At 42.6% G+C, this 12,501-nt stretch overlaps 1 protein-coding gene across 7 annotated transcripts in view; it reads left to right on the forward strand.

Annotated features, from left to right (window-relative positions):
- The window catches only part of DDR1 (discoidin domain receptor tyrosine kinase 1), a 96,792-nt gene extending 93,115 nt beyond the window's left edge, over window positions 1-3,677 (forward strand). For all 7 annotated transcript variants that reach the window (XM_083600620.1, XM_083600623.1, XM_083600624.1 and 4 more), the window contains one exon: window positions 114-3,677. In XM_083600620.1, the coding sequence (XP_083456746.1) occupies window positions 114-254 (141 nt within the window). In that variant the 3' untranslated portion in view covers window positions 255-3,677. The remainder of the gene's footprint in view (window positions 1-113) is intronic.
- The last annotated feature ends 8,824 nt before the right edge of the window (window positions 3,678-12,501 follow it).

Consider the following 12,501-nt stretch of genomic DNA (forward strand, 5'->3'; position numbering starts at 1 on the left):
CATGGGCCCAATTTCTCGCCCCCCAACCTGCCCCTCCAGTTCTCCGAACTCCTCCCATTCCTCCTGGTCACATGACTTGGCTTGTAATCCTCCCTTTCGCCCTCCCTCCCCAGGTCTATCTCTCTCGTCCTCCTGCCTGCCCGCTGGCTGTCTACGAGATGATGCTGAGGTGCTGGGCACGAGAGGCTAAGGACCGCCCCTCTTTCCAACATCTGCACCGCTTCCTGGCTGAAGATGCCCTCAATATGGTGTGAACCGGATTGGTGCCAGCCAGCGGAGATTATGTTTAAGGACTCTGGTTGCGCCACAGAGACTGCTGAGGGAGGAGGCAGGATGTAACTCAAGAGGGCCTCAGGCCCTGGGGTGCCTGCGGGGGGCATCTTGTCTGCCCATCCTTGACTCAGCCTTGGTTGGTCCACCCATTGCCCTCCATCCACTCCTCAACATGGCATTCTCTCTCTCTCTCTCTCTCTCTCTCTTTCTCTCTCTCTCTCCCCCCCTCCCCCTCCCTACCCCAATTGCTCCATCACTCTCTTCTGCTAATCTTTAACCGTCTCTCGAACATCTCATGATTCAGCACTGCCATACATTTCCAACACATTTCCCCTTCTCTGTTTTCTGGCCTACCTATTCACATACGTACCCAATTCTCTTCCCGTCCTAGTCCCCTCTTCCTGTCTAATGCAGTTCTACTTTGATTCAACCGATCTGCCTTAATCTGAACAAACTTCACCAGTACCCACATGCTGACTGTGTTTCCACTGCATTTGTTTCATCCGCAGACCTTTTCTGTTATTCCCCTGTATATCCAGGTTCTCAAAGTGTGAGTTGAGCCTCCCACTAAGGCAGCAGGGGTTGTTGTTGTTGGGGTCTGCTAGAAGGCCCTCCCTAACCTCATTTTATCAATGCTGCACCAGGTTACAACAAGTCTTCTGATTGGCCAAGGAGACAGAATGCTCATCCACTCGCTTCCATCTGGGCAGTTCCATGCTGGGCACAGTGTCCCTGCAGCTACGATAGATGGCTAAGTGTATGAACTTGGAATACCTGGATTCAGATCTTATCGCAGTCATAAATCCACTAGGTGGCCTTAATTAACCCTGTTCCCTCGGCTGTGGCCCCTCAGCTGCAGTATCGAGGGTGTGTGTGTGTAATGACACCGGCCTACTTTACAGGTTCCTGTAACGATTATTGAGATAAAGCTATGTAGGACACTTCTGAACGCCCCTCAAAACCAAGAATGAATTCCATTCTGAACTTCATTCTGTTGGGCCAATGTGACAGTGCTGTGATTATGAAAGATTTTCGGTGGAGCTGCACCTCTTCCCCCGAGGACCATGAAACACCAAGATCCAGCTGGCCAGGGTCCCAGAGTGAGGTTTAGGAGCCTCAGGCAGGTGTAGCCTTCTCCACCTGACCAGCTAGGATATGGGCGACTTTACAGACCTGCAGCTGTGGATCCTCATTGTCTCTCTCTGTCTCTGTGTAGGTGACTGCCCCTCAATACAGCCCATCATGCCAGATGGATTAGGAAGAGATGTGCCTATGTTCTAATACGTTCTCCCGTGTGTGTGTGTGTGTGTGTGTGATTTCAGGAGGGGCTGGAGAAGCCATGTCCAAAATCCCGTTTTTGATGCAGAAGCTTGGTGGATGCTCCCATCCTCAGACATTTCCACACAGCAGTAGGCAGAACAACCGCATGCAAGGGTCTCTTAGAATCGTGGAATTATGAGTCTTTTCTGCTGCAATACGGGGATCTTTTGCACAGCTTGGGGCTCAAACCCACGACTCTGAAATTTAGAGTCTCATGCTCTTCTGACTGTAACATATTCCAGCTGTCTTGGGAGCAAATGGTTAGTGCTGGTTAGGGGTAGCCTGGAGGGGGAAACAAAAAGTCCCCCCCCCCATCACCACAACCTTGCTTTATGGAGGCTCAGTATTTTACCCTTTGAGAACTTGGTCTCTGTTCTCTTTCCCGCCCATTCATACTCTTTCCCCAGAGAGTGTGACTCTCTTACCTGCCATCCCTTCCTGAGAAAGTTGGGTGTGGGCGACTCCACACTTGGGGGGCTACATTTCTGCCTTTGAGTTTCATTCACAACTGGACTGACACTGGCTGAACCAATAAGGACCCTTTGTTCTGAGCACACTGGGATTAACTGAGCACTGGATGTTTGGAGAGGCTGGAAGAAATGATTTTGAGGGTACTTTGCTAATCCATTGTAGCTGGGAGAACCCAGTACTAGCTGCTCTGTAGGGTAAGTGGGGTGGGAGCGGGGAGGGGGGATACCTCTTGGTCTTGCCCACTTCGATGAGGAAAAGAGGCAGGAGACCAGGCTGGCAAGATCTGGCGAGGCTTTGCGCTGGGTACAATCATGGCCCGACCTCAGAAAGGGAATTGACCCAGGGTTTCCAAAAGGGCTGGTTTTCTGTTCTCCCTTAGCCACGTGCCACAGATCCAAGCCATGCCTGGCTCTCCTCTCTCCTGAATTCATTTCCCCTTTCTTTCCTGGAGACTTGAGGTGATGTGATTGTAGATACTGTACTGTACAAAGCAGTGGCGAAGGGATGCACTTTTCCAAAGCAAGCAGAGGTGCTGGGGGAATCGATCAATCCCCCCCCTTTCTCTCTGCGATTCCATTGTGGAGACTCCCCCGAGAACGTAGCCTGAAACTCAGCACCACGGTCGTGCTCAGCGGCAGTGGGATCTGTCCGCATAGAAGCCTGTGCTTCGATCTGTGCTAGATCAGGGGGTATCTCTACACAGGAAGTTCCTCTTAACAGGTAACCCATGCAATAAGCTTTGCCAATGCCCCGTTTAGTGGGAAGGAGAGGGAAATAATGTTTTTTCTTCCTCCCAGTGTTGTTGGGTTTCCTAACTAAAGTTAAAAGTAGCATTTTCCGTCAACTAAGAGCGGATCCATTTCATCAAGCGTCTTTCAAAATTTAAAGCTTTTTGAGTAGATAGTTGCAGAGAGCATTTATAAGTTAGGGGGTGGCAGATTATCAAAGCAGTAACCAAGAGAATACAAAGATGGCAATGAAATCGACCAAGCACAGTCCTTCAGAAACGATGCCGGGGCAGTGCAAGCCAACGTCTGTTCATTCAACGTTCCACTTAGTTCACTGGGGCAAACGCCCAGGTCCATTTGCAGGGGGTTTGCAGCATAAGCCCCATCCCATTGTTTTCAATGGGATATACACCACAATCCTAAAACGTTCAATTGGGAAGGAAGTCCCAGTAAGTTGAAGGGGGGTTTCTTTCAAGTGAGCACACATAGGATTGCAGCCTTAGTCATGACTTGCTTCTGCTTAACGAGGACAAACTAATTTTTTTAATTACATATTTTCAATGGTGTGAAACGACTCATCATAACTAGATGTATATTTCTATTTCAAGGAATTTCAGGGGCACGTTATGCCCGGCGTTACTTCTCTGATTTGTTGCCTCTACGCAATCTTGTCGAATGCCTTTTTTTGTGTGCGTTTCCCTGGGGAATACTTGTAGCTGTTTGCGTCTTGTTTGTACTGTGCATCAGGATGTGTATATATTTGAAAAGCAGGAGAAAAAAGACAGAATTTTTACACTAATATATAGATGTTTGGGGGTGGTTTTTTTTTTTTTTTAGTCCTTTCCATTTATGTGGTGAATAAAGCGCTTTGCATTTTGTACAGTCCTTTTGTCAGAGTTTGTCTTTGAATTAGGGTGGGGCTGAGGGAGGGGAATGTGGTCGAATTGGGAAGAGTGGCGCAAGCGTGGCCTATCATGAGGCAGTGAAGAGTGGCAGTACTTTGGCCACTATGCCCTCTCACTTATGATGGGACATCGCTCAGAACATCCACCTTGCATGGTTCAATCCTTAGCAGTTCCAGAGAAAGCTGGAAAGGGCCACTCTCTGAACCTCTGGAGAGCTGCTAGTGTCAAGGAAGGCAGCTTCCTAGTGCCATCTCAAAGGCACCATTATTATGTCCAGTGCCACAGCAGCAAGGCAGGGGTGAAGGAATTTGGTAGACCAACCACGTCAACATCTCACTTATTAGCCATTACTTTACCACATGCTAGAAATATCCAACCTGTGCTGCTGTTAGAAGTAGTGTGACTCATGCAACACATTGCCGATTAATATACACAGAACAATAATTATACATACTTTATCAACCTTCTGAGAAAAATATAAAACATTAAACAAAGCCACAAAGACTTGCGAACTACCCAGCCAAAAATGAACTTAGAATGTCTGGTTTCAATAGATTTTTCAAATGCTTAACTCACTCTTTTAGATAAGTTCATGAAGATACCAAAAACAGGTAAGTTCGGTGTTATTCACAATACCGAGAGATGCTAGTAGAGTTGTAGATAGATGTTAATAAAATTGTAGACAATAAAGTTGTCTTTATTGGGCCCCTTTAACTGGGGCTTCCAAGTAGCCCACTCCCAAGATAGTTTTCCGAGCTTCTTCAGTGGTCTAATCTCAAAGTCTTGATACGTATATTGATATTCAATCTTACAGAGAATACTTTTTCTTGGCTTAAGCTTAAGAGACTGATTTGCTTAGCCTTTCTACTTGCAAGCCCCAGTTAAAGGGGCCCATCGGGGGCGAACAGCGGCCTTTTGATTACTTGGACTGCCAGGGTGAAGCAGGTGCAAAACGCCGGCACCCTGTCGTCTACAACTTTATTGATCTATGTAGGAAAAGATACCTAGTTAACTCTCACAGGAGGGAGGTGAAGGTTAGGCCCTTCTTTCCTTTTATTTAGAAGCCAAAACGTCCCATCCACATCTTTTTAAGCTTCAGTGCTGCATGTTCTTGATTGAAGATGGTCCTCTTGAAAGATGAATGAACAGTTTCTCCAAATCGACCTTATTGGGTTTGGGAAACAGCTATTTCTTAATCTGGAGAAAGCTCTCTCTGGATTGCAAATACAACCGGAGCAGCGGAGGGGTTTTGGAGCGGTGCTGAGAGTCGTCTTCACCCAGCCTGCGAAGCGAAGCCGCGTCGCCATTAGCGGAGAGCGCTGATTTCTTCCCGTGAAATTGGATTAAAAGAACAACTATCCATGAGTAGGATTGACCGCTAAAATATAATCGGACTCTAAAATAAAGAAATTGGGCACCGAGACGGACAAGCACTAAAAAGGAAGTCTGCTTTCCGTTCTGTAGCAAGATCAAAGCGAAAGGCACTCTAGCTGTAACTGCTTGAGAGGAAACTTGTGGGAATTAAGAAATCCACCACCAAAGCAAAGAACTCCCTCCCCGAAGGCAGGAGGGGGGGGGGGAAGAAGATTTTAAAGTGTTTCCCTGCCAATTTAAAAGAATTGGATTAAGTACCGCTGCTCTTTAACCTGGGATCGGACTGCCGGAGAAAAGGAACCGGCTAAGGACTGTTGCTATAAGAAGGCTAAAAAGTATCTTAAATTGACTTTGGTTACTTCCAATTTGAAACATTGTTTTTGTGGCACTGCAAAGTTACTTACAGGACACTATTGATTGGGATCCCCTTGAAAGAGAAAAGAAAAATTGGAAGGGACTAGGAAAACTTTTATTCTTTTTTTTCTGAAGAGTGTGGGATTATTTTGAGAAGTATAGAATTGACTCTACGCCCTCTAGAGGACCTACAAATTGTTTCAGCAACAAGTGGAGTTTAAAATTTGAGAACTTTTGTTTGAGAGCTCCAAAGTCTGGGAATGACCTTGACTAAAAGACTTTGTTATGGCAGATGGTAAAGAGAAAGGGGATTTACAAGAAACAACCTTGAGATCTGGCAGACAATATAAAATTGACCCTTCCATGCAAAGAAGGGCTTCTGTAACAGGAGCCTCTGGAACTATAGTTGCTGCAAAGCCAAAAGTGAAAGCAATGTCTACAGAAGAATCATTTGCTAAGGTATTGGAGAAGATAAATGACTCTTTGGAGGAATTAAAAAAGCAAGGCGCAGAGACTAAATTGCAAGTTGCTGAAACTAAAGTACAAGTTGCTGAAACAAATAAAAAAATTGAAGAAATCTCTGGGAAAATTGACTTAAATACAAAAAGTATAACTGACCTTGGGAACAAAGTGAACTCAAATGCAGAAGCAATTGGGAAATTATTGGAAGATTCATCTACAACACGAAAGATAGCTGAGGAAGCTAAGGAAATTGCAACTGCTGCGGAGGAAAAATTTCCACCAGTTTACAAGAAATTGGACGAGTATGAGTTGGCACTCTCTATGCAGGATATGCAACGCAAGGAGAGGAATTTAAGGATCAGACTTGTGCCGGAAAAGGAAGGAGACAACTTGGTGGACTATTTGACAAAAGAATTTTCTGATTTCTGGAAGCAGGAGTTGGAGAAAGAGGACTTTAAGATAGAAAGTGCATTTAGATTGGGAACAAGACAGAAGAAGAATCGACCCAGAGATTGTCTTATTACTCTAAGATCAAAGGAGGAGCGAGATAAAATACTGAACCTGCATTACCAAACAACCCTTCGAATTGAAGATTTTTTTATTGAGATCTTTAAAGACATCCCTAAGAGTATCTTGGACGCAAGAGGACATTATAAGGACCTGGCGACATTGCTGAAGAGGAACTACATACCATTCAGGTGGGAATTTCCCCAAGGCTTGTCTTTTAAATATAAGGGAAAGAAGAGAAGAATAAAGACTGTAAGTGATAAAGACAAGTTCTTGGGAGAACACGAAGAAGACCTACAGAAAGAGACATTTCCAGGACAAGGGCATCCATCATTGGACACGAACACGGCACCACCGACAGACGAGGAACAAAAACAGGGAGCTGTAGGAGGAAGGAGTAAATAATCCCATCATGGCTCTGCAACTTCTAACCTGGAATTGTAACGGCTTGAACATTCCCAGGAAGAGAAAAAGTATATTTCATGCCTTAAAGAAAGACCAATTGGACTTGATTTGTCTACAAGAGACCCATGTGACAAGAGCACACAGAAAATTACTAATAAATAAAAGACTGGGACAGGAATTTATATCCTCAGACAGAGTAAAAAAGAGAGGAGTGGTGATCTATGCAAAAGAAAAATTGCAACCGAAACAAATTTTTAAAGATGATCAAGGAAGATATTTGGCAATTGAAATTCAATCCCAAGGAGAGAAGTATTTGATAGTGGGAATCTATGCACCAAACGAAGGGAAAGCTGAATTTTTTAAGAAGTTGCATGAAATCTTGATGGACCATATGGATTACAACTTAATTTTGATGGGAGATATGAATGGAGTAGTTTCAACAAATATGGACAAGGCACAAAGACAGGTAATAACAAAAGATGGAAGACTACCAAAGACTTTTTTTGAAATGACTGACAATATGGACTTGATTGATATTTGGAGAACAAAACACCCACTAGAAAGAGAGGGAACCTTCTTTTCTGAAGCCAAAATGACATGGACAAGGATTGACCAAATCTGGGTGACTAGCAGTATGGCTCCGAACATAAAAAAAGTAGAAATCTGCCCAAAAACTTTCTCCGACCATAACGCTGTAAAGATGGTGATGAGGCAAACAACAACTGGTTCCTTCAGATGGAGAATGAATGACACCTTATTCAGAGATGAGGAGATCTGCAAGAAGGCCCAAAAAACTTTGAAAGACTACTTTGAAATCAACTTAAGGTCTAAAGTAGAAAAAAGAATAGTATGGGACGCAAGCAAAGCCGTGATGAGAGGGTTTTTGATTCAGCAAAATACTTTAAAGAAAAGAAAGCAAAATGAGAAGAAGGAGAGAATTTTGGAAAAGATAAAAGAAGGGGAAAAACAATTAAGATCAAAGCCAAAATCCCAAGAGATTTTAAGAGAAATCAAATTTCATCAAACACAATATATGGAACTGATGAATCAAGAATTAGAGTGGAAAATTAAACAAATGAGACAAAAGACCTTTGAATCTGCTGATAAATGTGGTAAGTTACTGGCTTGGCAAATAAAGAAGAGACAAAAACTCAACACGGTAACAAATATAGAAGTGGAAGGAAAAAACATAAGCAACCCAGTGGAAATTAGGAATTGTTTTCAGAACTACTTTAGACAACTTTACACACAAGGGCCGCAGAAAGAAATGGATATACAACAGTTCCTCGAGGAAAATGGGCTGAAAAAGGTTTCGCAAGAAAGTAAGACAATATTGAACCAGGAGATATCAGCACAAGAAATAGAAGATGCCATTCAAGGCATGACGCTGGGCAAATCCCCCGGACCGGATGGACTGACTTCCAAATATTACAAAGTTTTGAAGGAAGGGTTGATACAACCTCTGAAGGAAGTCTGCAATGAGATTATGGAGGGGAAAAGGGCACCCGATACGTGGAGAGAGGCCTACATTACACTTATACCAAAGACAGAGACTGAAAAGACCCAACTTAAAAACTACCGACCCATCTCGCTATTGAATGTGGATTACAAAATCTTTGCTAATATTTTAGCAAAGAGACTGAAAAGAGTTTTGATGGAGGAGATTCACGGGGACCAAGCGGGCTTTCTCCCAAAAAGGCATTTGTCGAACAATGTAAGGAATATAATTGACATTTTGGAAAAGCTGGAAGTGAACATAAACACTAAAGCTGTTTTGATATTTGTGGATGCCGAGAAAGCCTTTGACAACATTTCTTGGAGTTTTATGTTGAAGAACCTCCGGGGGATGGGGGTAGGCCAAGGGTTTGAGAATGGTATAGGTGCAATATACTCTGAACAGAAAGCCAAACTAATTGTAAATAATGTGGTTACAGAAGAGTTCAAGATTGAAAAAGGGACACGTCAGGGGTGCCCTATCTCCCCACTACTTTTTATATCGGTCCTGGAGGTTTTGCTTAATATGATTAGGAGGGACCAGTTGGTTAAAGGGATTCAGGTCGGAGCTAAACAATATAAACTGAGAGCATTTGCAGATGACTTAGTACTTACATTACAAGAGCCAGAAGCTAGCACGAAAAGAGTTTTGGAAATAATTCAAGAGTTTGGTCAAATGGCAGGATTTAAATTGAATAAGTCTAAGACAAAGGTTTTGGAGAAAAATTTGACACAGATAGAAAAGGAAAGGTTTCAGAACGAGACAGGGTTAACTGTGGTTAAAAAAGTGAAATATTTGGGTATAAATATGACAGCTAAAAATGTGAATTTGTTTAAAGATAATTATGAAAAAACTTGGAGAGAAGTGAAAAAAGATTTGGAGATTTGGTCCAACTTAAAGCTTTCCTTGTTAGGCCGTATTGCAGTTATAAAGATGAATGTATTGCCAAGAATGTTGTTTTTGTTCCAAGCATTGCAAATAATTGATAAAATGGATTGTTTCAAGAGGTGGCAAAAAGACATATCTAAATTTGTCTGGCAGGGCAAAAAGCCCAGAATTAAATTTAAGATATTAACGGATTCAAAGGAAAGAGGGGGGTTTGCCCTGCCAGACTTTAAACTTTACTATGAAGCGGCAGCTTTCTGCTGGCTGAAAGAATGGCTACTTCTTGAAAACACAGACATTTTGGATTTGGAAGGTTTTAATAACATTTTTGGGTGGCATGCATATTTGTGGTATGACAAGGTTAAAGCACATAAAAGTTTCAAAAATCATATTGTCAGAAAAGCACTATTAAATGTCTGGGTCAGATATAAAGACTTGCTGGAAAATAAAACTCCAAGGTGGCTGTCGCCAATGGAAGCTAAGGCAGTTAAAAAGTTAAATATGGAGTCCAAGTGGCCAAGATACTGGGAAATTTTGGAAAAGGAAGGGGACAAATTGAGATTGCAGAGTTTTGAGAAATTAAAAGGGAAGGTGAGAGACTGGTTGCACTATCATCAAATAAATGAAGCGTTTAAACTGGACAGTAAAATTGGCTTCCAGGTGGAAAAATCAAAATTGGAGACAGAACTGTTAGAACCCAGTACTAAGAATTTGTCCAAAATGTACAATTTACTGCTGAAATGGAATACACAAGATGAAACGGTTAAATCGGTCATGATTAAATGGGCTCAGGACATTGGTCATAATATTTTGTTTGCTGATTGGGAAAAGTTGTGGACCACCGGGATGAAATTTACGGCATGTAATGCCTTAAGAGAAAACATTATGAAAATGATATATAGGTGGTACATAACCCCAGTCAAGCTTGCAAAGATTTACCATGTGCCTGACAATAAATGTTGGAAATGTAAAGAAACTGAAGGTACATTTTTTCATCTTTGGTGGACTTGCCCGAAGATTAAGGCATTCTGGGAAATGATCTATAATGAACTTAAAAAGGTATTTAAATATACTTTCCCCAAGAAACCAGAGGCCTTTCTCTTGGGTATTGTCGGCCAAGGGGTGTTAAAGACGGATATAAATTTCTTTATGTATGCTACAACAGCAGCTAGAATACTCATTGCGAAGTACTGGAAGACGCAAGAGCTACCCACACTGGAAGAATGGCAGATGAAGGTGATAGACTACATGGGCTTGGCAGAAATGACGAGCAGAATCCGAAACCAGGGAAGAGAAGCAGCGCAAGAAGAATGGAAAAAATTCAAGGACTATTTAAAGAAATATTACAAAGTTAATGAAAGTTAGAATGATGTCGGACTGGAAAGTAAATGGTTACTATTAGCAATGGTTAAGACAAGGAGAATAAGGAAGAATAGTCTAAATTTAAATTAAAATAAGGGAAGATTCGCTGAACAATCGATAAGAATTTGGAATACAGAAAGGGGAGGCATGAGGAAGTCGGGGAAGAAAGGTATAAGAAATTAGGATATGAAATGATACATGTTTTTTGTTCTGTTTTTGTCTTTGTATGTTTATGTTTGTTGTGTTGTGTTTATATGGAAAAAATAAAAATATTATAAAAAAAAAAAAAGGAAACAGCTATTTCTTAATCTGGAGAAAGCTCTCTCTGGATTGCAAATACAACCGGAGCCTTGACACATTCCCCGTGGCACCAGGAGCCCGATGGGATATGAATCCCTCTCCCTTGCAGTCATGACCCTGCCCCCCAATCTTTTTAAATGGCCAATGGTTTCTGGTGTTGGTTTGCTGGAGAAGGGAGCAGCTACACCTCCTCCAACCAGGACTCCTTTGAGACATTGCTACAGCAGCGTTCCATGTGGCATGGATGCTAAGCAATGTGCCCTGGAAATACCATGTTTTCCGGCCTCCCTGCTGCCTTCACTGCCACTAAGGCTGCATTTCGAGTGCCAAGCAGGGGGGGAAGGGGGAGATTCAGGGGTCTTCCTTTGTGCAGCAGCTGGGTAAATGGGTGCACAACAGGGGAAGGGGTTATTTTCTAGCTTGGCTTACAGATACACTCTCAGAGTTCCTCCAGAATCCAGGGGTCAGCAAACTTTTTCAGCAGGGGGCCGGTCCACTTTCCCTCAGACCTTGTGGGGGACCGGACTATATTTTGGGGAAAGAAAAAACAAACACAATTTCCTATGCCCCACAAATAACCCAGAGATGCATTTTAAATAAAAGGACACATTCTACTCATGTAAAAACACGCTGATTCCCAGACCGACCGTGGGCCAGATTTAGAAGGCAATTGGGCCGGCTCCGGCTCCTAGGCCTTAGTTTGCCTATCCATGCATGCAAAAAGTTTGCTGACCCCTACTCCAGATGGTTATTGTTTTGTGGGAGGGATATCAGGAACCTGGCCCAATTAAAGGGTATTTAAGAGCTCTTTTGCCCCTAGCACAACAGATCCACTTTAAAAAGATTTTTTATTTATTTTTTGTTGTTAAGAGAGATGGGAGGGGAGGCATTGAAAAGCATGGAATGATTAGATTACTGGGAAGCCTAAAAAATGCCCCACAAGCAAATCGGGATGAGTGCTCATTGTCGAACAGCCTCCACATAAATGTATCAGAAGAAATGCTCAATAAAGACTATAATAGCTTTGTGCAGCAAAGAAGCATAAATGCTTAATCAACAGTCCTGAACTATATATTTCCATGCTCTTTTATGAACATGCTGAACTGGTAGTCTGAACATTGCACTATCCGCTTCACGAGGAAAGTCTCAGGAATTTTATTTTATTTTTTAGAAGGAAAGCATTTATTTAAGTGGTGGGGGAGTGGGGGAAATACATTTTAACACAGAAGACAAGAGCCGTTAACATCCATTTGAATTTAGCTATATAATTCCAGGCATGGAGTTGCAAGTCAAGGCAGCTTTGTGCTGGTTACTGGAAGTCTGAATCGGGGACCAATTCTGCACAGCTAAACTTTTCCCATCGAGTGTATTGCAAGTGTATTGCACACCTTGGTTCTGGGTTCCTCCTCCTCTCCTGCGGGTGAGGGGAGCACCCTGTTGCAACAGATCAATAAAGATCAAGCTTACTAGCTGCTTTGCTTCTCAATATTCTCTGGTTGGCCTCTCTTATTCTCTCCTACCAATAGGTAACCTACGTAAGGACTCAATATGGGCTCTTGGATACCCCATAAGGGGAAAAGGGCAGATTTTGTTTACAATACTCCTAATACAAGAATATAGTATTTTGTATGTTAACTCTACTGTATAATCTGCCTTAGGT

The sequence above is a fragment of the Podarcis filfolensis genome, assembly GCF_964270895.1.
Source record: "Podarcis filfolensis genome assembly, chromosome: 2".
NCBI lineage: Eukaryota > Metazoa > Chordata > Lepidosauria > Squamata > Lacertidae > Podarcis > Podarcis filfolensis.